The following is a 22567-nucleotide window of genomic DNA, read 5'->3' on the forward strand; positions in this document are numbered from 1 at the left end:
GTGAGAGATGCATGTGTAGTGATAATCAATGACGAGGGACCCCGATACACAGGTTGAGAAGAGGAGTCCACCAGATGGACAAGTCTGACCTTTGAGGGCATAGTTCGTAGTCTGTAAAACCTTTCACATTCAGTTTGTACACAGTGGCTAGCTAACCTCAAAAACATCTCATACAGGTGAATAGACCCCAGAAAATCTGTGGTATCCCTATCTGTAGATGTGGATGGGGATATCCTTAGCTCAATTTTGCAGATACAGAGGTGGATGAAGATTCAAATTTTATATCCGCCAGGGCTCTGCAGATGAGCATTTGAGACGATGAAAGTGGAAGCAGCCATGTGGCCTAGCAGTTGCAGACAATCTTGAGCTGCGGCCTGCCCCCCATTGTAGCTCTGAAGGGATGCATTGTGTGGAACCTGTCCTGAAGAAGTGAGACAAGACGTGAGATAGGATTGAGGGGCTAAAATGAAGTCAGTCTGCTGGATGGGTCGTAATGTAGATTGCTTCCTGTGGAAATAACAACTGGTCTTGGACACTGCTCGAATGGCTTCTGAGCGAGTGGGAGACTTCAGGAAACGGTCGTCTAGGAAAGGAAACAGGATACTATTTCCTAGTAAAGACCCGCAAAATTCAAACCAGAGGGCACCCTCCCCCACACTGAGGGCCAATATTTCTGCTCCTGCAAGGAGTAAGGGAAGCTGATAAGAGTCCTTCATTGAATGGAGCACCTGGCTGGTTGTAGCAGTGAAGAGCTTGTCCCTGTTGAAGGGAAGGTCCTCATTGGTGCTCTCTCCCCTCAATGGGAAGGCGAAAGCAGCAAACCACAAGGCACAGTGCGTCACAATGACTACGGAAGTGGAGCTGGCAGCCATGGCCACAGCATCGGGGGGGGGGTCTGAAGAGTTATATGGGAGGTTAGCTGTCCCTCAGAGACCATGGTTTTTAATTGTTTATCTTCAGAAACATCATCAATAAATTCAATTACTTTAGCACAGTTTGTGGCCATATTTCACTAAAAGTGCTGCACTCTAAGGGTATGTCTACACTGCTACCCTACTTCGAACTAGGGTGGCTAATGTAGGCATTCGAACTGGCAAATGAAGCCCGGGATTTAAATATCCCGGGCTTTATTTGCATGTTCCCGGGAGCCGCCATTTTTAAATGCCCTGTAGGTCGAACTACTTGCCCACGGCTACACGCGGCACAGACTAGGTAGTTTGAATTAAAGCTCCTAATTCGAACTACTGTTACTCCTCCTGCAATGAGTAGGAGGAATAACGGTAGTTCAAATTAGGAGCTTTAAACATCTTGTGAACATGCATAGAGCATGCCAGTTCTGTGCAATTCAGTCCTGGAGCTTCCACATCATGAAACCAAGAGACTCAAAGATCAGATGATGTAGATGGCCCTTTCCTGAGAGATCAAGTCCGGAAACAGAGGCAGGCCCATTGGCGTGTCCAAGAGATCTAGGATGATGCAAACTGGATCAGGAATGTCCTGTTCTTTCTGCAGGACTCTGTATTGACAGGGATGGGAGGGAACAAGATGATATTGTTCATCCAAGGGAGCAGAAAGACATTCGTGAGTGAGCCTGGTCTGTGACCAAGGAACAGAACAGGAAGACACGTCCTGTTGTACTTTGTTGCTAACAGGGTCTACCTAGGGAGCGCCTCATCTCTGGAAAACGGTGCTCGTGGTATCTGGATGAATGGACCATTCATGATGGTTGGAAAAGGACTTGCTGAGATCTCAACTTGCTCTGTGACCCTGGAAGGTAGACAGCTTTGAAGTGGATGGAATGGGCTATGCAGAATTCCTACAGGAGCACCTGGTGTGCCCTATAGTCATCCTGGGAAGATGCCATATGTGTTCAAACCACCGCCTGTTTGAAGGGGTCCTGTTTCTCACCCTCTGCACCATCTGGGTCTTGCAGTTGAGTACCAGACTTGGTAATGAGGCTTGGGAGGTAGTAGGGAAACTCTCGACCCTGATGCAGCAAAGTAGGATCTCCTGGACTGTGGAGCCTGGACTGGCTAAAAACACAGAAGTACCAGAAAGCCCACTAGGTTGGCATCTGCTCCTCTAGGAGGCGTATGGCTCACCCATTTAGAATAGTGCCAAAAGATGACAGGAGCTGTGACATCGTGGCCAGCTTGCCTTATGATGGTACGTGGGGTCTCGGTGCCACAATGGTACTCGCTTCCTGTGTTGCTGCTGTCACGCTCCCCAATGGTAGTAGATGGCAGAATGAGGACTGACAGCAACTCCCTCTCTGCCTCTAATGTGGACAACAGCATCAGGGTGCCGAATTCCCGGGCACTCTCTTGTGCTGGACTCAATGTTGCCCTTCTAGGGCCAGAGTCACTGGTACTATGATGAAGATTAGCATAGCCAAGGTCAAAGGAAAGAGCAAGAAGGCTGACTATGAATGAGGATAGAAGATGCAATTTTGAGGGACTTAAACCTAACTCAGTTACTGACTGTTGCTGAAGACAGACTTGCAAACGAGAGTTTAAAATGGAAGTGCAATGTAGGTGCCACCATGGCTACTGCGATGCCATGGGAATCTGCAGCTGCTCTCGTCAAGAGATCTTGCTTTGGATTGCTCTCCATGCCATTTCAAGAAGACAGTACTTGTGTTTGTCACCCATGAGGAGTTAAGCGTTGCCTACGCCTACTCGCATGTTGTTACTTACTCCTAGAAGAAGAGTGAAAAACAGCAAGAGGGGGAGATGTCCAAGAGTTGGGTCAGCCAGTGAGCCCAAGTTGTCTGAGGGTACATCTACCCTACAATGGCTACAGCAGTACAATTGTACTACTTTGGTTATGCCCACTCTAGCTCTGCAGTGTACACTTACGACAGCACTGAAAGGGTTGAGGAAAGGGGTTTTTCCTACATTGTTTTAAATTCACCACAAACAATAGCTGGGGTGACAGAAGAACCTTTGTTGACTTAGCTTTGTCTACAATAGGGCTTAGCGGTCAACCTAACTACATTGCACATTGTGTGACATTTTATATTAAACTAACGTAAGTTTTAGGTATCGACCAGTCCTCGCTAAACCTCCTAGAGAGAAGGAATGAAAAGTTTCATACGTTATGGTTTTTTTCTGCTACCAGTGTCTCCCACAATTCTGGACAGTATGGACCAGTTTCCTGCAGTTTCCAGAGGTGGTTCAAACCTGCAGCACAGCCTGTGCTACCCAAGCCCCTAATCTAACAGCAGGCAGGAGGATTCATTTCAAAGCTGTGAAAAACTTATAAAATGACTAATAATAATTTCAGTGCTAGCTGATAAACTCTGTACAGCAGACCAGTGCCTAAGCGGTAACTATTCACATAAAAGGTTGACCTTTGGCCGTGAAGCCATCCAGGCTGGGTAGAATTGTGGAAGATGCTGAGCAAAAAAGGAAATGATCAGATACAAAAGTCTCCACTCTGCAGCCTAGCATCTCCCACAATTTGGATACAACTAGGAAGCAGCAACCAGGAGTAAGGAGGGACAGAAAAGTGAGTACAAGAAATAAGACAGACAGCCCTTTCTGATTTGCTCAGACAGCAAGATTGTATCTGGATCACCTCCTGCAGCACCTTCCTGCCAAAGGAGACAGAGGCCACCTTGTGTTGTCTGATAGAGCTTAAAAACCAACAATGTTCCAGTAGCACCTTAGAGATGAACAAAAATATATAAACAGTATCATGAGCTTTTGTGGGCGCAAACCACTTCTTCAGATGACATATGGAGCAAGAGGCACAGAGGTTGAATTATAAAGCAGAAAAAGAGGGGAGAGGGTGAGGAGAAAGGAAAAGAAATGGTCAAATAAAGTGTTTGTGCTAAAGGAGGCTAATAGAGCAGGCTGTAAGTGCCTGAGTGTGTCTGACAAGTATTAGCTGATGGTGTATTCCTCAGATGCATCGTCTGATTCTTCTAATAAGGGAAAGCTTCATGAGACATTAGTGTATCTAAGTCAAGGTTCTAAAATGTTAGGAGTATTTTATATGCAATTATTTGTTTTCAATACATTTAGCTGCTACTACTTCAGTCTCAGTGTTTTAACAAACATGTACAGGCAGTCCCCGAGTTACGCGGATCCGACTTATGTCGGATCCGCAGTTATGAACGGGGCCCTCCCTCTCCCTGGTCTCCAGCAGACCAGGGAGAGGAAGCAAAGCGGCGGAACACGCGGGCAGCGGACAGCCCAGACGCGTCTCGGCTGTCAGCTGACCACGTGCTCCGCAGCTTTGCTCTGCTTTGCTCCCCATCCCTGCAGACCAGGGGGACGGGGAGCAAAGCAGAGCAAAGCCACGGAGCCCGCAGGCAGCAGGACAGCCACGGCGCGTCTGGGCTGTCCCGCTGCCCCCGTGCTCCGCGGCTTTGCTCCGGACGCCTGTGGTACAGCAGCTGGGGCGCTGCCGGTTGGTCCCGTAGCGCCACTCTGGGCGCTACTGGGCCAACCCGGCAGCACCCTAGCTGCTCTGCCCCAGGCATCCTGATTCAGCCACTGCTGGTCAGTTTCAGCAGCGGATGAATCAGGACGCCTGGGGCAGAGCAGCTTGGGTGCTGCTGGGTTGGTCCAGTAGCGCCGAGGAGCGGCGTCGCTACTGGACCAACCCAGCAGCACCCCAGCTGCTCTGCCCCAGGCGTCCCCAAGTCAGCCGCTGCTGAAACTGACCAGTGGCTGACTACAGGAAGCCCCTGCCCTGGGCTTCCTGGAATCAGCCGCTGATCAGTTTCAGCAGCAGCTGACTTGGGGATGCCTGGAGTTCTTAAGTTGAATCTGTATGTAAGTCAGAACTGGCATCCAGATTCAGCCGCTGTTGAAACTGATCAGTTTCAGCAGCGGCTGAATCTGGACGCCAGTTCCGACTTACATACAGATTCAACTTAAGAACAAACCTACAGTCCCTATCTTGTACGTAACCCGGGGACTGCCTGTAGTTAATTTCACAATAAGCATATCTGAGTGCTGGGTGTTAAGCCGAGTGGAGATCTGAAGTGGAACTGATAAGACTGGGTGCAGCTTTCATTGGAAGCAGAAGACACATTAATACTGTGAGCATCTAGCGCAGGGATGGCCAACCCATCAAACAAAGAGCTGAAAACAGCAGCGGAAAAAATGCAAAGAGCCACACCAGAATTTTTTTTGAGCAATTTGGGGGGGGTGGGGGGGGGGAGAGGAGAGGAGGAGAAAGGATGCTTCCCCTTTAAAAGACAAGGCTTTTTGGCCACATCAGGCTCCCATCGGCCACCACCATCTTGGTGACTCCATTTTGAATTGCTGCACCGGATGGCTCCCCTGCCCTGGTGAGCTCAGGGAGCGGAGGACCGTATCTAGGGGCGCAGGGGTAGCTTTGCGAGCTGCAGTTTGGGGGGGGGGGAGCCACATGCAGGTCACGAGTTGGCCACCCTGATCTAGTGGATCAGGGCTGGACACTCCGGCACTCAGAGGACTCAGGGATTGCAGTCTGCCTACTGCCAAGCTGTAGCGAGACAATGGGTGCTGTGTAGGCCTAATGGCAAGAGCATATGTTGTCCATATCCAGTGAAGCTAGGGAGCTGACCCACAGTAGGCACTGATGAGTGCTCTTCTCAATAAGGGCAGGTGGTAGCAAGGTGCCTCATAGGCCTGGGTACTCCTGGGAAGTGACCCTGTACCAGTTCTGCCTTTAAGGTTCAAGTATGGGATACAGAAACTAAGGAAACAGGAATAAACTCCTTTTCTGAAGTACAGCTGGCATCTATTATGAGACTACCGACCCTGACTACTTTCCTTAAGGAGACATGAAAAGGAATACGGACAGACCACTGGGTTTTGGGAATGTCTAGAGTTGAGTAACAGCTTTCTATGAGAAGTGTTACCATCCATCCAAGGTGATCAATTGCATGCCAGAAAAAATGGATTTAAAAGTCGTGAAACTATAGTAAGCGAGTTCAGCCTCGATTCCAGGGAGAAGAGGAGCATGTGCAGAGGAAGAGGACAGATAGCACGGCAATACATAGGAAAAGCATGTATCCAAGAAGGGATGAGCACAGAGGGATTCATCACAATGGAGAATCCATGGCAAGAAGAGCATGCTGGGGAAGACAGATCACCCCATTTCCCTTCAAAGGGAAGGGGCATCACCACAGCTCTCTGGCCTAGAGTCGCGCCGCACACAGAGTAATCAGCCTGACATGGCTTGGTAAGAATGTTAAACCAGTACAGGTTGAACCTCCGAAATCCAGGACTCTCTGATCTGGCAACATCTGTGATCCTGGATCAGATAGCCTCGGTGCCCAGGCGTGCAAACTGGCTGGGATCCCAGTCTCCAGGGAGCCCTGGCCAGGCGGGACAGCAGCGGGGCAGCTGGCCAGCCCCGTCCCCAAGGATCACCAGCAAAGTGGGGCAGTTGGCAAGCTCCATCCTGGGGGATCCCTGGTGGAGTGCAGCAGAAGCGGAGCAGCCAGCAAGCCCCGTCTCCAGGAATTACCGGTCAGGAGGGGAAGAAGTGGGCCACAGTGGCTGGAAAGCTCTGTCCCCAGGGAGTCCCAGCGAGCCAGAGCCCAAGTCCAAGCCCTGCAGGCTGGAATCCAGTGGCAGAAGGGCCGGAGCAGAGCCAGCTGCAGGGAGGAGCAGCATCATGAGAGGCTGTTGGCAGGGGACCCTCCCCTGATTTGGCAAATTTCCTCATTCAGGATGGGTCAGGCCCCGAGGGAGGTCTAAACTGTATTAAGAGTATAAACAGAGCCAGCCCTCAACCTCTGCATTAGAGATGGAGGGTGGACAGACCACGTCTCAAGGTGCCTTCCAGCCCTTGTTTCTATGCATTTATAATACTGTCCTAAATGTAGATATAAAGTTTGTTCATGCGTTTTTAGAACTGGCACTGCAGACACATCATCCAAACACAGCACAAATGAATGGATTTCACTGTATTTGTTTGCAATGGAAATACTGTCTCCCCTGGGAAGTGATCAGGAAATGGAAATGAAAATGTAATAAAAGCGTTGATAAGAGAACTGTAGCAATATACTTTTTACTCTATTTTCCATCACTGCTTATCAGTCATGGACACAAGGCCACTGGGTTTTAAATTTCCCATGGCAATTTCTATTAACCCCCACGGCCCTACTTTAACATAAAACTCTAGCTAAATTAAATGGGCCAAGTTAATCTCTAATGTATTTCCCTTAAATTCTGTGTAGTTACACCAGGAGAAGGCATCTAGTCTTGTGTGTTGTCATGGAAACATTTGTATTTGAGATGTTAAACTAATTTGTTCCTCTAGGAATCTCTGTTTTAATAAAACCTCTGCCTGAGAGAAGATATAAGCGTTCAGACTGATTGGAAAAGGACAGATGTTTTTGAAGGGGCATGAATCATGGTTTTTCCTTCTGACACGCTACGAAGATTGAACGTTTAAAGAAATTAAGTCGCAGATATCCTTTGACTGTTTAGCAGCCATGAAATTAAGTTATAACCTTGCAGATTAGGTTTTCTGAAGTAAATAAATCCATTTACAAACTACTGTGAAAAAAGTTTCACTATTTTATAACATGCATAGAAGTTATATTGAAATATTTCCCCTTTACATGCAAACACATCCACAACACTGGCAACACAACTTAGTAGGAGCTAGAGTGTTCTAATTAAACTACTCCAATCATCTAAGATCTTTCCAAACAGAATTTCCTACAAACAGGAGAGGTCATGGCAATATTATCAGTAAGATAACTGAATACTTGGACTTCCACCTTCTTTGTTCTGTGGTGTCTATTGCAAAGGTAAATTCACTGGGCTCATTTAAATTAGGTTATGTTCATTTTTCTGCTTATTGATCATTCAGCCATGCACAATCAATCCAATATATCGATTTATTTAGTTCTGTTATTTTGGACCCCTCTGAGAGAATTAAATGGACTTTATTAATAATTTGCAGCCATGCTATATTAATACGAACGGTGCAGGAATTCAGGTAGCGCAAAGAGGCAAGCTTTGAAGCCTCACTGTGGCTTACTGAACATCAGTCCTGTCCAGGAACTAGAGGGTGTGTGAATAATCAGATTCCAAAGCTGATATTGTGCTGTTAAAAGTGACTTTCTGTGGATGATTTAAACACAATGTGATGTATGCGCTTATGATCAGACTCAAAGTGGCCACTCCCTAACTATTTCAGGACTAAGCTAGAGGAGTTTATTACCTAGAACAGAGGTGGGCAATAATTTTTGACCAGGGGCCACTTCCAGGTCACCTCAAAAGGGGCGGGGCCTCAGGTGGAAGGGGCAGGGCCAGGACACTTCCATGCTTCCCCACCCTCAGACACTGATTGGCCTGGGGGTGGGGGAGCATGCAAAGTCTTTGCCCCCACCCCAGAGAGAACCACCAGCTGTTCTGAACAGCTGGCAGTTCCCTGTAGGTATCCATGCCCCTGGCGGTGAGAGGAGACTTCGCATGCTCCCCCCTGCTCCCCAAGTTAATCAGGGCCTGGGGAGGGGGAGCACATGAAATGTCTTGCTCCCTGCCCCCGCCATGCAAGGGAGTGCCACCCTTAGAGTCAACCACCAGCTGAGCAGTCAACCACCACCTGATTGGTCTGGGGGCAAGGGGAGCACTCGAAGTCTCCTCACACCCTGCTAGGAGTATGCAGTGCTTCTTAAGCTTAAGAAGTGCGGGAAGAGATTTCACAGGCTTCCCCCTCCCACCAGGCCCTGATTGGTCGGGAGACAGGGGGGGGAGGGGGAAGCAGCAGGGCCTCCACAGGCCAGATCAACTCACTTGGCAGGACAAATCCGGCCCACGGAGGCCCTTTTACCCACCCCGACCTAGAGATTTATGGAGCCTGTTTCTATTGACAAGAAATAATACTGAAGTCCAGAGCAATGCCTCCTTGCAGTGGGGCTCACTTATCACAATAATATTGAAGTATAAACACAGCTACTCGAAATCCAGCTCACACAAACACTTGCTTATCAATATGCATGTTCAACAACTATAGCACACAGGTGCTCACACTGAAATGTCTGAACAGAGAATTAGCACTATTCAATTGTGTGTTCAATTCTGAGCCCCTTAGTAAAGTAACTGACAAATTTGGGGGTTACTAGAACAATAGCAAAAGCTTAGACTGCTTGTAATCAGACAAGAAAAACAGGCAAAGCAAGTCTTCTAAAATGCAACTGTGTCTATATGCTCATTTCACCACTCTTCTTAGGAAACTGCTTCAGAGACTGCACAATACAGTGTAGTGCAGGGAGAGAATCACAGAATGGACATCTCAACTAGCCTAGTTACACCAGCAGGAGGTTTGTGTATAGAAATCCCAATATAAAAACCTAGGCAGTGACCAGAGATACATTTGATAGATAAAGGTATCTATCTTGACTGGCCCAGTCACTCAGTCTCCTGTGGTTTGCAGAGACCTGAGCTCCATCCTACAGAATGGGAAGTGACTGTCTAGGAAGGAGTACGGCAGAAAGGGATCTCGGGGTTATAGTGGACCACAAGCTTAATATGAGTCAGCAGTGTGATGCTGTTGCAAAAAAAGCAAACATGATTCTGGGATGCATTAACAGGTGTGTTGTGAGCAAGACGTGAGAAGTCATTCTTTCGCTCTACTCTGAGCTGGTTAGGCCTCAATTAGAGTATTGTGTTCAGTTCTGGGCACCACACTTCAAGAAAGATGTGGAGAAACTGGAGAGGGTCCAGAGAAGAGCAACAAGAGTGATTAAAGGTCTAGAGAACATGACCTATGAGGGAAGGCTGAAGGAATTGGGTTTGTTTAGTTTAGAAAAGAGAAGATTGGGGGGGGGGGGGGGGGGGGGGGACACATGATAGCAGTTTTCAGATATCTAAAAGGGTGTCGTAAGGAGGAGGGAGAAAACTTGTTCATCTTGGCCTCTGGGGATAGAACAAGAAGCAATGGGCTTAAACTGCAGCAAGGGAGATTTAGGCTGGACATTAGGAAAAAGTTCCTAACTGTCAGGGTAGTCAAACACTGGAATAAATTGCCCAGGGAGGTTGTAGAATCTCCATCTGTGGAGATATTTAAGAGTAGTTAGATAAATGTCTATCAGGGATGGTCTAGACAGTATTTGGTCCTGCCATGAGGGCAGGGGACTGGACTCGATGACCTCTCAAGGTCCCTTCCAGTCCTAGTATTCTATGATTCTATCTCAAGGAGAATAACCTTTGTCCTCAGAAGAGACAGCCTTTTATAGCAGCTGCTACAGCTGAGTCCAACCAATCAATTTCTTGCCTCTCCTTGGATCTGTACTAGCTCCTTTTCTACCTTCATGATGCCTTCATCTTTGCAAATGAGAGAGTTGAATAATCACAGAATCTTAAAGACTTGGGAAGGAAAAGCTTTGTTAGCTCATCTGGTTCACTCCCATGTCAAAGCAGGATTGTACCTTACAAAGTCTTATGGTCACATGCACAATTATAAATGTTTACACAACAGTGTATTTTAATTAAAGAGTTAGATACATACTATCCAATTTATTTACATACCTTGGGTCAAGAAGACTTCTCAAAAACTGGAAAAGCAAGAACTGATCCTGAATAGTGGGGAACACAAAAAAGAATTAATATTTTAACAATCTGGTAGAGAGTGGTCTGAAGTTGCACTCACTGAAAGAAATACTATTCACTCTTATGGGACTGATGCTTATGAAGTCTGGTCAGAGCCTCTGCCTTGAGCAAATCTCCTCGGCTAGATTCACTTGATGGTATAACTCTTTCTGCCCTCGTGGCTGTTTGTTGGATTCTAAAAGGATGACGTGATCTATACCAACAAGTGCTAGCCATTCACTGGAGAAATAAAGATGGCATTGGCTGGCAGGAGCCTGCTGTGGCCAAAAAGCCTCTAAATCGTTTTCTTAAAGGGGCAGAATTTTTTTTTTTTTTTTTTTTTGGCTCAACAACTTTGCCCCAGCTCTTTGCACTGGGTCCAGTGATATCTTGGCTCTTTGCCCAGAATGGGTTGGCCACCCCTGGCCTACATAAAACTGGCTAGAAGGACAGGCATGTTTGAATGGAACCTGACAGGCATTTTATTTGAGGCAGCTAGGAAAGCAGCTCTTCTAAACCTTGGTTAGGGACTCTGTGTCCTCCCAAAGGATACACTGCTGCCAAGCACAGAAGGGTGTAGCAGCTTCTTACCAGTGGAAATAACAAGTCTGACTCCTTGCTGTATATTTGTGTAGAGGAATGTACCCAGGCTTCCATTTGGAAGGTTCAGGCTACATACCAGCCTCAGGCGCGGTTAGACAAACTCTCTCAGCAACAAGTTATTTCATAAATGCCCACTTCAGAGGTTTCTACACTTGCAGCTGGTTCTGCCCACTGTCAGAGACCGGACTAAATGGATCTTTGCTCTGAAAATTCCTACAAATATGGCCAAAGCCAATGCTGAGAAATAAGTGATTCAAAACATAAAAACACAGTTCAATCCCAAGTGCATTTGTAAGTTTTTACCTGAAGGTTTTTAATGATTCCTTCAATCTGGTCATTGAAGTGAGTGGCTATCAGGTCTGCTGCTTTACTCGGGCTCAGTAACAGCAGCTCCTGGAGAGAGAGGGAGAAAAACTTACAACTTACAACTACAGGATCATGCTTTAATGCTGATCCCACTCATATGGTAAAATACCTACAAATCTAGATGGCAGCATCTGAAGAGTAGTAACAATGAATACCACTGGGTGAAGAATGCTTTTGAAGCAACAGTTAACTTCAGGTCAATAAAGGCCTCGGGTGGACTGAAATCAGTGACTAAAAGGCTCTACATCGTATCTGACATCAGTAAGGACCCTAAAATTGGATCATTTTTCATGAGAGCAATGTCACTATAAGAAAAACAAACAGGATGGCAGACGAAGGGAAAAAGAATTTCCTTCGTGAATTTATCCAATTCATTTTGTTCTCATCAGAAGTACTTTTTCCACAGTACCATACTGTCCTCAAAGGTGACAGACTAATTTTCCACTCATGCATTTATGTTGGTAAGAGTAAGTTAACAACATATAAGCAGGGCACTAAGAGGCCTGAAAGCACTGAAAGAATGTGATACAGAGCTATTCAGGGAGTAGCACAATAGATACATTATAACCACCACCACCACCTCAATATAGAAGGTATTTTTGATAAATCCAACTTTACAGCTACTCAGAACTTTGGGCAAAAATATTCTTTTCGGAGAAGGAATGGACAATTTGACTAAGTGATTTATTTTGCCACGCTTCATATAAAATGAATGATAATTTACAGTTAGCTGAAGTCAAATAATTAGAAGCTTTCAGTTTAATTTGAAACAGAAAAATGATAGTTCTCAAATGAAATTCGACACAACTAATCCTCATGGAAGATAACTGCTTAGCTTACTTTGGAAAGAGATTTTTCACTCTGCAGGATAACAACTGTGAAAAATATTGTAGTAAGAACGAAAGCTTTTCAGCTCTATAATTGCACTGTCACTGAAATATAATTTGAATTAAGAAAATTAACTTAAACAAGTTATTTACCAGCAACCTGGCCTCAAAATGAATAAAAAAATGCTCAAGACAAAAATTCTCAGCTATTTCTGTAAAACTGGTGGTGGATATTATTTTATTTTAAATTGTATTTTTTGAAAAAGGGGAAGGAAAGTTGTTTAGTTGTTAGAGCAGGGCCTGGGAATCAAGATTTGCGTTGTATAGATATGACTTTGCCACCGATAAGCTGTGTGATTTTAAACTTACCACCCTCTTTTTGCCTCTGTAAAATAAGGATTTTCCATCGACTAGTCAATGAGCAGGGGAGCCACAGAGGGATTAGTAGAGGTGCAGCATCTGGGACTGGATCTGAGCTGGGAAATCAGCTGATTCCCGGGTTGCACCCAGTTCCCGCTACCCTCTTGCCCCTCTGCGGATATGGTGCTGGGGGGGAACCGGCTTCTAAGCTAGCTCCCTCCAGCACTGGTTCCTGCTCCCCCACTTACGGTCTCTGATGGAGGCAGCAAGGGGGGAGGGAAGCGACTAGTCATAAGAACATAAGAACGTCCGTACTGGGTCAAACGAAAGGTCCATCTAGCCCAGTAGCCTGTCTGCCAACAGTGGCCAGCACCAGGTGCCCCAGAGAGGGTGGACTGAAGACAATGATCAAGCGATTTGTCTCCTGCCATCCTTCTCCGGCCTCTGACAAACAGAGGCCAGGGACACCACTTCTATCCCTGGGCTAATAGCCTTTTATGGACCTAACCTCCATGAAATTATCTAGCTTCTCTTTAAACTCTGTTATAGTCCTAGCCTTCACAGCCTCCTCTGGCAAGGAGTTCCACAGGTTGACTATATGCTGTGTGAAGAAGAACTTTCTTTTATTAGTTTTAAACCTGCTACCCATTAATTTCATTTGGTGTCCTCTAGTTCTTCTATTATGGGAGCTAATAAATAACTTTTCTTTATCCGCCCTCTCCAACTCTGATAAGCTTTTGCTTATTGGATAGTTAACTAGTCGCTTACATCCCTAGTGCGCACACTCACACACACCCACACATCCATACCCACACCCACTACAAGTCAAAAAACAAGGCAGCTATCAACTCTCCTCCTGGAGTGCTTCAGGAAACTCCTCTTCTACAAACCGTAGCAAAACCAACTATGCCATCCTCAAAGACAACACCCTCCTGCCTAAAAAGCAGCACAAAGCGGAGAAAGAGAAATTGATTTAACTTCAGAAAAACAAGCAATTCAGTCCACACAGTACCTCAGCGTGCTTCATAGCCTTCTGCCACACCGACTGCTTCTCTTCAGCACTGTACCCAGGCATGGAGAGGATATTATGGATGTAGTTGAACACTTCCTCCTGAAAAGCATAAAGTCAGAAGGTATTGCATATTCTATTCCAGCAATCAGAAAAATTCAGCTGGGACGTGCATCAGTGACAGCTTGCAAACTCACTTATTTGGGCAGTTAATTTTAGACTAACCACTCCCGTGTATTGGTAAACTGGAAAACTGGTTACTTATAGATTTCTTTGGTGGCTAGAGATGAAGATCAGCTGCTGGTGAGATTTTAACTTAATTGCCCCAATCACAGAATTACAACCATCACACAAGGAGTGCACTTCAGGAAGAGTATCAGGGCTAGCCTACTTGGGAAGCGCTCCTTCCCATGACTGACTTATTGGACAATCTTAAAAAAAACCCAACGAAGTGTCTGGTAGCACTTTAAAGACTAACAAAACATGTAGATGAAACAAAAAACAGGAATATGTAGCACTTTAAAGACTAACAAGATGGTTTATTAGGTGATGAGCTTTCGTGGGCCATGAACTGTCATTCATGCTTAAATTTGACACTTTACGACTAAGTTTAAACAAAGACATTAATTATCTTACCCATTACAAAGATAGCTTCCCCAATTATCACCTTCTAATATCATTAGCTCACAGACATTTACCTCCCCTCTCCCATCCCCCTTCTGTTCCGAAATATGATTTGTCCTTTTCATGTGTTCATTTTTTTGGTTGCATCCTTTGGCATATACGGTTGTGCCAATTTTCTTCCACTATTTGACCTGAGGAAGTGGGTCTGAGAGTGAGCCATTTCTATCACTATAAAACATGTAGATGGTATCATGAGCTTTCTCCAAAATTCTTTTGTCCTCAAAAGTTCACCACTTCTCCTTTACCCTCCCTGCCGTTTGTCATTCGCTCTAGTCCTGTTTCTCCTCCCCGTCTCTTTTATCCAGTTCTGTAGTTCTACATTTCTCTTTCTGCCATTGAGATTTCAGCCTGCAAATCTGTTAGAGGGTGGCAATATCAGGTACAGCACTTAAGGACAGGCCAAGAAATAAGGGAGGTTTGAAGTTCACTCTTGGGAGAAGGAATCATGGGCAGGGACCGAAGGGAATTGCTGAGAGAAACACTGGGAGCATGCCAAATTTAGGAGCAAGCCTAAGCTCAGATGTATGTTGTAGTGTAGTTTAACTTAAAGACAAACCCTAGGAAGGAAGTTACTTTTAGACAATAACCTAAGTCTCATCTACACTAAACTGACCAATTGTAACACTGACTGGAGGAAAAATGTAAACCAAAAAAAAAAAAAAAAAAAACCTATGAGAATTGAGAGTTTTGCAAGACATTTCACAGAATGCCAAGAAATACAAAAACAATAAGGAGTTCTGTGGCACTTTAGAGACTAACATTTATTAGGGCATAAGCTTTTGTGGGTAAAATCCACTCCATCAAATAAACTGGAGTAGAATTTAGAGACATGGGTGTATATATAAGGACAACAAAAGAAAGAGGGTACGCAGAAACAGACTAACACAGCTACCCCTCAGACTTTTTCAAATAAATACAAAGCCACATAGACCCAGCATTAAATGGTTGTTTTACAAATGTTGCTTTCACTTGAATAAAACCAGCAATAAATATAATTTATAACGTGGAAAACATGTGACTTGTTAACTATATAAATCAGAAGTTAAACAAATATATAAATCAGAAGTTAAACAAATATTACAGGAAATTAGGTTAAATTATCATAAATATCTCCTATGGCCTTAGAATCTACGACCACCTAAGTTAAGGATAATAAACAGGGAAAAAAATGAACAAATATATAGCATCATGGGATGGGTAGTGGGGTTTACCCAAGAAAACTCATGAACCTATAGATTTGTCTGCCTCTAAGGTGCCACAGGACTATTCATTGTTTTTCAAGTTATAAACTAGTCATGCTACCCCTCTGAAAAAATTACATTAGGAACAAAAGTAATTGTAATAAGAGTAGGTAAATTGAAGGTAAATTGTCAATAATGATACAGACAAGGCAGAATCAATCAAATATTTCTCTTCTGTATTTGGAAATTCTGGATGACTTACATAATAGAATGATGAAATACTTTGCATTGCAACCATAACCATAAAGAGCATTTTATACAGCATATACTTAAGTTTAAAAAATGTAGCATCAGCAGGATTGGAGAATTTAAGAGTTTTAAGAACTGGTGAGAAGCAATCTGGCCCAGTGGTGTTAGAAAGCTACTGATAGCCACCTCACCTGGACTTATGTAAAAGAGCCCTAGTAGGGGCACAAGATTCAGGATGGGTATTGTAGACACATTGAAAATCAGCATAAAACATGTAACTGCTACATACAAGCAGCTGATCCCGCTCTTGCAGACCAGGATTCAGTGTATGCCCTGGGTCCATACAAGAGGGAGATTCAAACTCACAAGGTCAGTGACAGAAATTTTTTTATCTGCCTAGAAAAGGAAGTGGGGAAGAGGAAATCTACTCCCTTCATGAATGAGGAAAAGTTTAGAACATCACCTATTAACCTACCTTTCTCACTGGATCGCGCAAGTAACAATCAATGATTTTGTCATACAGATGCTCCCGTTCATACATGAACTCACAAATTTGGTAGCTGAAATAAAGAAGGTTTTGCATGTTAGAAAGACTCTGCTCTTTGACACCAGATAAGATATGGAGTGTGGAATTCTCAGCTGTGAAGGAGCAAAACACAAAAACACAACCCAGGAATTAGGGGATAAATAAGTAACGTATACATAATAAGGGAATTGGAAGCATAATTCTAATGAAGTGCCCTGAAAGAGTATTTTCCTGCTGCCTTTGCAAGTGGAAGACACACTGCTCCTAGAAACCAGTTTGATATTGCCTATGTGGCCGAGATAGTGCAGAGAAGTCCAATCTTGATGAAAAACTAAATAATGGAGACTCCACCTCATCATCTCTGGATAGATTGTTCCAATGGTTAATTACCAAGGTTGTTGAGCGCCTCAGTTTTTTGTGAACCAGACCACCACACCACACACACACAACAAAACTAAATATAATGAAAACCTTTCAGCACAGTGGTGGCTCCCTTCCTGAGAGCCAGGCCTTGGCTTTCCACTCTAAAGTTGCAACCTGTTGCCCAGAATCTCAGCACTGCTCAAGTTTGGCCTGGCTGCCAATACATCATGACAACAGAGGGGCAGCCACTCCAAACTTGAGCATTGGGTTGCAATGCCTGCTGTGGGAAGTCAGGTCTACCTCCAGGGGATGTGTGCTGGGCAGACACTACAACACTAGCGTGGACAAAATGGATAACATTAGAACATAAAATTCCTGAATAATAAAATGAAAAAAACTAAAAAACCACCATCCAAAACTTAAAAACAAAAAAGCTTACAATTCAGCTTTTTCTGCCATAGGGATAAGACGGTTCTCTTCAAACTGTACTATTCCTCCAGCTTGCAGTAGTTCTAAAAGGACCTGAAGAGATATTAAATCAATTTGTGCATTGTGGTAGTACCCACAGCCCCCAAACAGATGGTGCCTGTCTGAAAGACCTTGCAGCCTAAGCAACAGTTTGCGTTTACAGGTGTATTTAATTTGGGTTCTCCATCAATTTCAAGGTTACATTTCCCTAGGACTTTCCTAAGGGACAAACACAAGATAAGTGCAAGGAAATAAGTCACCCTCTCTCCGCCAGTAATGCCCTATCAACAGGGACCAGGAGTTACACAGGAAATTCAATGAGAGAAAAAGTAGCCTGGATCTTCCCAATTAACTTAGTATCAGAGAAGGTGATGAGATATGACCCACCCTGGGGAGAGGAAGAACTTGATGCAATGATGAAAAGGGAAAATTAAGAGATTACAAATTGGAAAACTAGTCATTAAACAAAAGCAATTAACTTAGGCCTTGTCGAAAGGAGACAGCAGAGTCTCAGCTTGACAAAGCCCTGGCTGGGTTGATTTAGCTGAGATTGGTCCTGCTTTGGGCAGGGAGCTAGACTTGATGACCTCCTGAGGTCTCTTCCAGCTCTAGGATTCTATGAAAATGGTTGCTAACCTTTCGTAACTGTTTGAGATGTGCTGTTCACGCCCATTCCAATGAAGGTGTGCACAGGCAGAAACTTTCCCTAGCAGGATCAGCCAGGGAGTGGCATGGGTATGTGGCGCTATCTATGACCCTACATGTCTGCAGAATGCTCACTTTTTAGAAAGTCATCTCAACTTTTTGTTGCCATTGTGGCGCGCGTGAGGGGGCTTCCATGAAGAGATGCGTTGAGAGGAAACTGGATCACAGACTGTATCCGTAAGTGCTCTGAGTCTGCCCGACTCCTTCTCGCCACTGGGTGCCACAGTGCCGCAGACTTAGGTGCCTCGGGCCAGTGCTGTGGTCTTAATGAGGTTTCTGGCCGCCTCAAACGTATCAGGTGTAAATGGCTCAAGCAAGTCCACCAGTTTGCGCTTGGTGGGGAATTCACCCAGTGCAGGGATCGACAGGATTTGCGGTGCTGTCTCTGCCTCGAGGTTCTACAACCCAAGGGATGCTTGGTGGATCGAAGAGGGGCCGGGGCACTTTGTACCAATGAACTGGAGCCTGATGGGCTAACTGCACCGGATCAAAGAGCTGCTCCCATCAAGAGTTGGCACAAACCAAAGTCCTGCCTTTTCAGGGCGGAGTTTGAAGAATTGCAGATCTTGAAGAGCCTGTTTGGTGAGCTTCCCCCAGAGAGCAAAGACAGGAGCCATGGGGGTCGCTATTTGGCATAGGCTCATGGCAGGAAGCACAAGCCTTGAAGCCTTGGGCTTGTAGCACAGCACAGTACCCAAGGCAGGCGGTAGCAGTTATTACCACCTCTACAACCGTAACGATTAACTCTAAAATGAGAACAAACTAAACAGTGACCACGAAGCTAGGCAGTGGTGCGCCTCCTGAGCAAGCAAGCGATGTTCCAGCATCATCACAGACTGTAAGGAGGAGCTGGGGGGGAGGGACGGGTCAGCAGGGTTGTATACAACACCATATACTGACACTGGGCATGACAGGGCAGGGCTGATTAATCACCTGTGCTGCTGTACAGCTGAGGGGACACTGACTGGCACCCCTCCAGCTGACCCTACGGCGGCTGCTTGGGAAAAGCTTCTGAGGACTGTGCATGCGATGTGCACACACCTTCATTGGAACTGACGCAAACAAGCATTGAAGGACTGATCTAACTTCAACTGGCTTTTCAATATTTGCATATTTTGTCCTAGTTTTCAAGGGGAATATTTTTATTTTCTACTCCAGCTCTTCCCTAGCATCAGTTATTCTTCTGCCCAGACAGGCAGGCTATGAATGTTAGGAAAAAGACAACATTTAGGTACACAAAGCCCAGTGAGACTGAAGCATAAACAGGAACTCAAGTAAAAACATTTGAGCTCAGATACCACAGTGGTCATAGTAGTGTTGGGGAAATGCACTGGCCCACCTAAACCTAAGACAAATGCCTTAACCCCATTTCTGTTACACTTTCTGCAGTAGTTTAGACAAGAGCAATGAGTGCTGGTCCCGGTTCCCGTGGAGACAGGCTCTGTCTCTTTGGGGGGCTGTTTCAGACCCCAGGCGCTGTGATCTCAAGTAGCCATCTCCAGGCCTTGTTCTGCCACTGCTCCTGGCTGTGACCTCCCTTCTCCCGTGCCCTCAGTGTAAGCTTCCATTTTGTTACATTAGCCTCAGCACAGCCCATGGTTGGTGGTCTTAGCAGGCTAACTCTCTAAATACTCCTCTAAAGATTGCTACCTGCTGTCTCTCCGAATGTCGGGAATCATCATCAGGGCTGCACAAAAATTCAAGGACCTGGTCAAGGAGAAAAGACTATTTTCATTATAAATGACATTTCAGCTGTTTGGGCAGCCTTACTCAAAGGCTTTGAGGTCTTTCATTGAACACACTATTATTCATTGCATAACCCCAGCAAGTCAGGCTATGGATTTGTCTGCTGTTGGGTTTGTAAACACTGGAAGAGTTATACTAATGCAGCTCCATTGGTGCAAACCCCTAGTAACGTTCAGCTTATCCTGATTTCACACTACAACAGAAACATTCTGCATGTTAGACCATTTCTTAAAACCCCACATACATTATACTTAGTGGATACATGTTTAAATCAGGTCATCTGTTGGCCCTTTATTCTGGCATGCCAGTTAGTGGAGTGCCTGTGATGCTCTCAGAGACGGCTGCAGCATTCGCCAGTGCCAAAAGATTAACATTTTGGTTCTCTCCTTCCTAACACCCACGCTTTCCCCAAATACAGACAAAACCTATAGGAAACAGATGGAAACCTGCCTTTCTATGGCAAAGAAAGACTCAAAGGCTGAAGAAAAATAAAAGCTAAACAGAAAGTGTTACAGTGTCTTCACCTCAGGAGACATGTGGTGGAGGGGACAGACACAAAGGTTTCCCCATATCTCTCTGTTACATAATCACAACAGGCTGAAATAAAAGTATTTAAAATATTAGCAGCTTTGTGTGAACACTTGTGCTTCCTTCTCCATGACTTTTTTTAAATCACAACCATTGAGCCCACAGCCAGTATCCCACCCACTGTAGACAACAGATTTCAGCACAGCCTCAACCTACAGTGCAATTTGCATTTTATTTGCGACACTATGTCCGATACCTCCATATTTAGCAGTGGTTCTCAGTGACAATGGAGCATTTACCTGGTCAAAAAGCGTCCTGTTTACAAAGAGTGTATTGTTGGGTTTAGCAAGCTGCCGGGCAAGAAAGGTAAAAAGACAGCCAACTTGCGATGGCGTGAAATCAGAATTTTCCACCATAACCTTGTGAATGAGAGAAAACACAAACATGACTCATCATTATGCAATCACCTTTGAAACGCACACAAGACACCACAGCACCACCCAGAAGAAGGAACACAAACTGCACCAGCTGAACTGTGAAGTGTTTAGAGAACACAGCAAATTATAGGCTTCCCAAGTTGTGGTAACAACTGCTTCATGATCAAGCCTGCTACCTCCATGAGAGCCCATTCAACATAAGCACAGCCATCTTGGAGACAGAAGCACATGAGGTGAATCAAACAGTCACCTCGTCTGGTATTCTTGTCTGCATGGTTTAAAAAGTGGCTTTGCCTCCCTTTTCAGAGGAGGTCAGACATCCTGATGACCCAGCTGGACCACAAGTGCAGTGACTTGCTGAGTAAGAAAGCTGGAAAAAGGTTGGGACAGTTACCTGAAGAGGTGAGGCGGATGACTGCCTCCACCCACTACTATGGTGAAGGGAGTGGGTTAAGGCTCATGCTTCGGAGGGTGTGAATTTGCATGCACACTGTGGTGCTCTAAATGTGCGTGGCTGTCTGCAGCCATGGAATAAAGAGGGCATGTTTGTGTCTAGACCCCACTGTCTGGGGAGGGGATTCCCACAGGAGAATCTGCGGAGTGTTCTGGGAAACGAGCTACTGAATGAACGGGAGGGGCCACTGCCTGTGCTTGCGTACTATGAAGTGTGGCAGAGCAACAGGTTTTTAGCCATGCTCAGCCCCCCAGGCCAAAGGTGTCCAACTTGAAGCACAGATCACAGCCCTTCAGGAAGGCTTAAGAGAAAAAAAATCGATTTGATTTGGGAGACACATTCTGGGGTGCAATCCAGACCAGTGAGGGGCTGTCCCACCATCTGCCCTGTAACCCTGGGTGGCTTGCGAAGCTTTGCTGTTGTAGCTCCCAACCTGGGCTGACATCTGAGACTCTGTGTATGGCCGCAGCCCTGATCCAGCAGCTGTGACCCCAGCAGCCTGCAACACCACAGGAGTCACGTTTTGGCTGCCATCAGCCTTTACAACCAGCGCGATGATCCCACCACATGCCAGTCCCAAACTGTGTGTCCTGAAGTGCCCGGCCCTTTCATGGACAGATCAGAGGAATAAGGTGGCTGACCAAGTCTGACATGCTATACCGCATTAGAGACACTGCACCCCTGCCCTCAGCCCCTCCACACAGCTGTCTCCCCTCCGGCTTCCTTTCTACAGCAGCAGCAGCCCCACAGGAGAACAGGGCTGGGCGGCAGGGGCTGCTTGCAGTTCTACTCCCTACTTCCCAGCAGATTTTCCACTTCAATCCTGCCACCTGCACACAGGGTGTGATCATGGTCTCTAAAAACATTAAAAAGGCCAATCAAAAGCCAAGCAATGAAACCCACATTTGCTACTGTCTGTCCTCCACTGGCAGCAATATTGCTCTGAGTCCTCAGTGGAACACAGCAGGGACAGCTTGCAAGGTAGTGCAAACGCTGGCCTGAGCCCACTAACCACCTCACTGAGCTAGCAGAAAGGGAGGATTTAAAGGTTTTCACTCCCACCCTTCCCCACGTATCCTTTCAAAGAAGATTGGTCAGAAGTCGACATTTTTGCAGAGGCACTGGAGAGGTTTAGAAGGTTTTATTTTAATATCAAGTGTGCGTCTCTTTGCCTTCATTCTCAAGCAGCTGAGCCTTTTTGCTGTCACTAGAACACACACAGAGCGTGTGGAGGTGATAACCATATGCTAAAACCCATTTGTCACACACCTACCTCTGGCCTCATCATCCACCCACTCATCCATCTTATCACCCCAAGATTCATGACTGAATCCTTGTGTATTGTTAGGGCAATAGGCAATTCCCACCATGGGCTGTGGGTTCTACACACTCCATGTTGGATTGAGCTGGTTTTTGAAGGGAAGAATGACAGAGCGCCTGGGTCCCAAAGTTGGAACAAGGTAAGTTTAACTTGCAAGTCTCGTGGTTGCTTGTTGATGGGCCCTGGCTGT

At 45.6% G+C, this 22567-nt stretch overlaps 1 protein-coding gene across 5 annotated transcripts in view; it reads right to left on the minus strand.

Moving 5' to 3' along the window:
* The window catches only part of VPS8 (VPS8 subunit of CORVET complex), a 167233-nt gene that overhangs the window by 68342 nt on the left and 76324 nt on the right, over positions 1 to 22567 (minus strand). For all 5 annotated transcript variants that reach the window (XR_012906179.1, XM_075937360.1, XM_075937359.1 and 2 more), the window contains 7 exons: positions 20465 to 20584; positions 19542 to 19598; positions 17158 to 17240; positions 16305 to 16389; positions 13719 to 13817; positions 11457 to 11546; positions 10491 to 10537 (listed from right to left, as the gene is read on the minus strand). Coding sequence is in view for 4 of the 5 variants with exons in the window: in XM_075937360.1 (XP_075793475.1) it covers positions 10491 to 10537; positions 11457 to 11546; positions 13719 to 13817; positions 16305 to 16389; positions 17158 to 17240; positions 19542 to 19598; positions 20465 to 20584 (581 nt within the window). In the remaining variant the exon portion in view is untranslated. The remainder of the gene's footprint in view (positions 1 to 10490; positions 10538 to 11456; positions 11547 to 13718; positions 13818 to 16304; positions 16390 to 17157; positions 17241 to 19541; positions 19599 to 20464; positions 20585 to 22567) is intronic.

This window comes from Pelodiscus sinensis, chromosome 10, assembly GCF_049634645.1.
Source record: "Pelodiscus sinensis isolate JC-2024 chromosome 10, ASM4963464v1, whole genome shotgun sequence".
Lineage (NCBI taxonomy): Eukaryota > Metazoa > Chordata > Testudines > Trionychidae > Pelodiscus > Pelodiscus sinensis.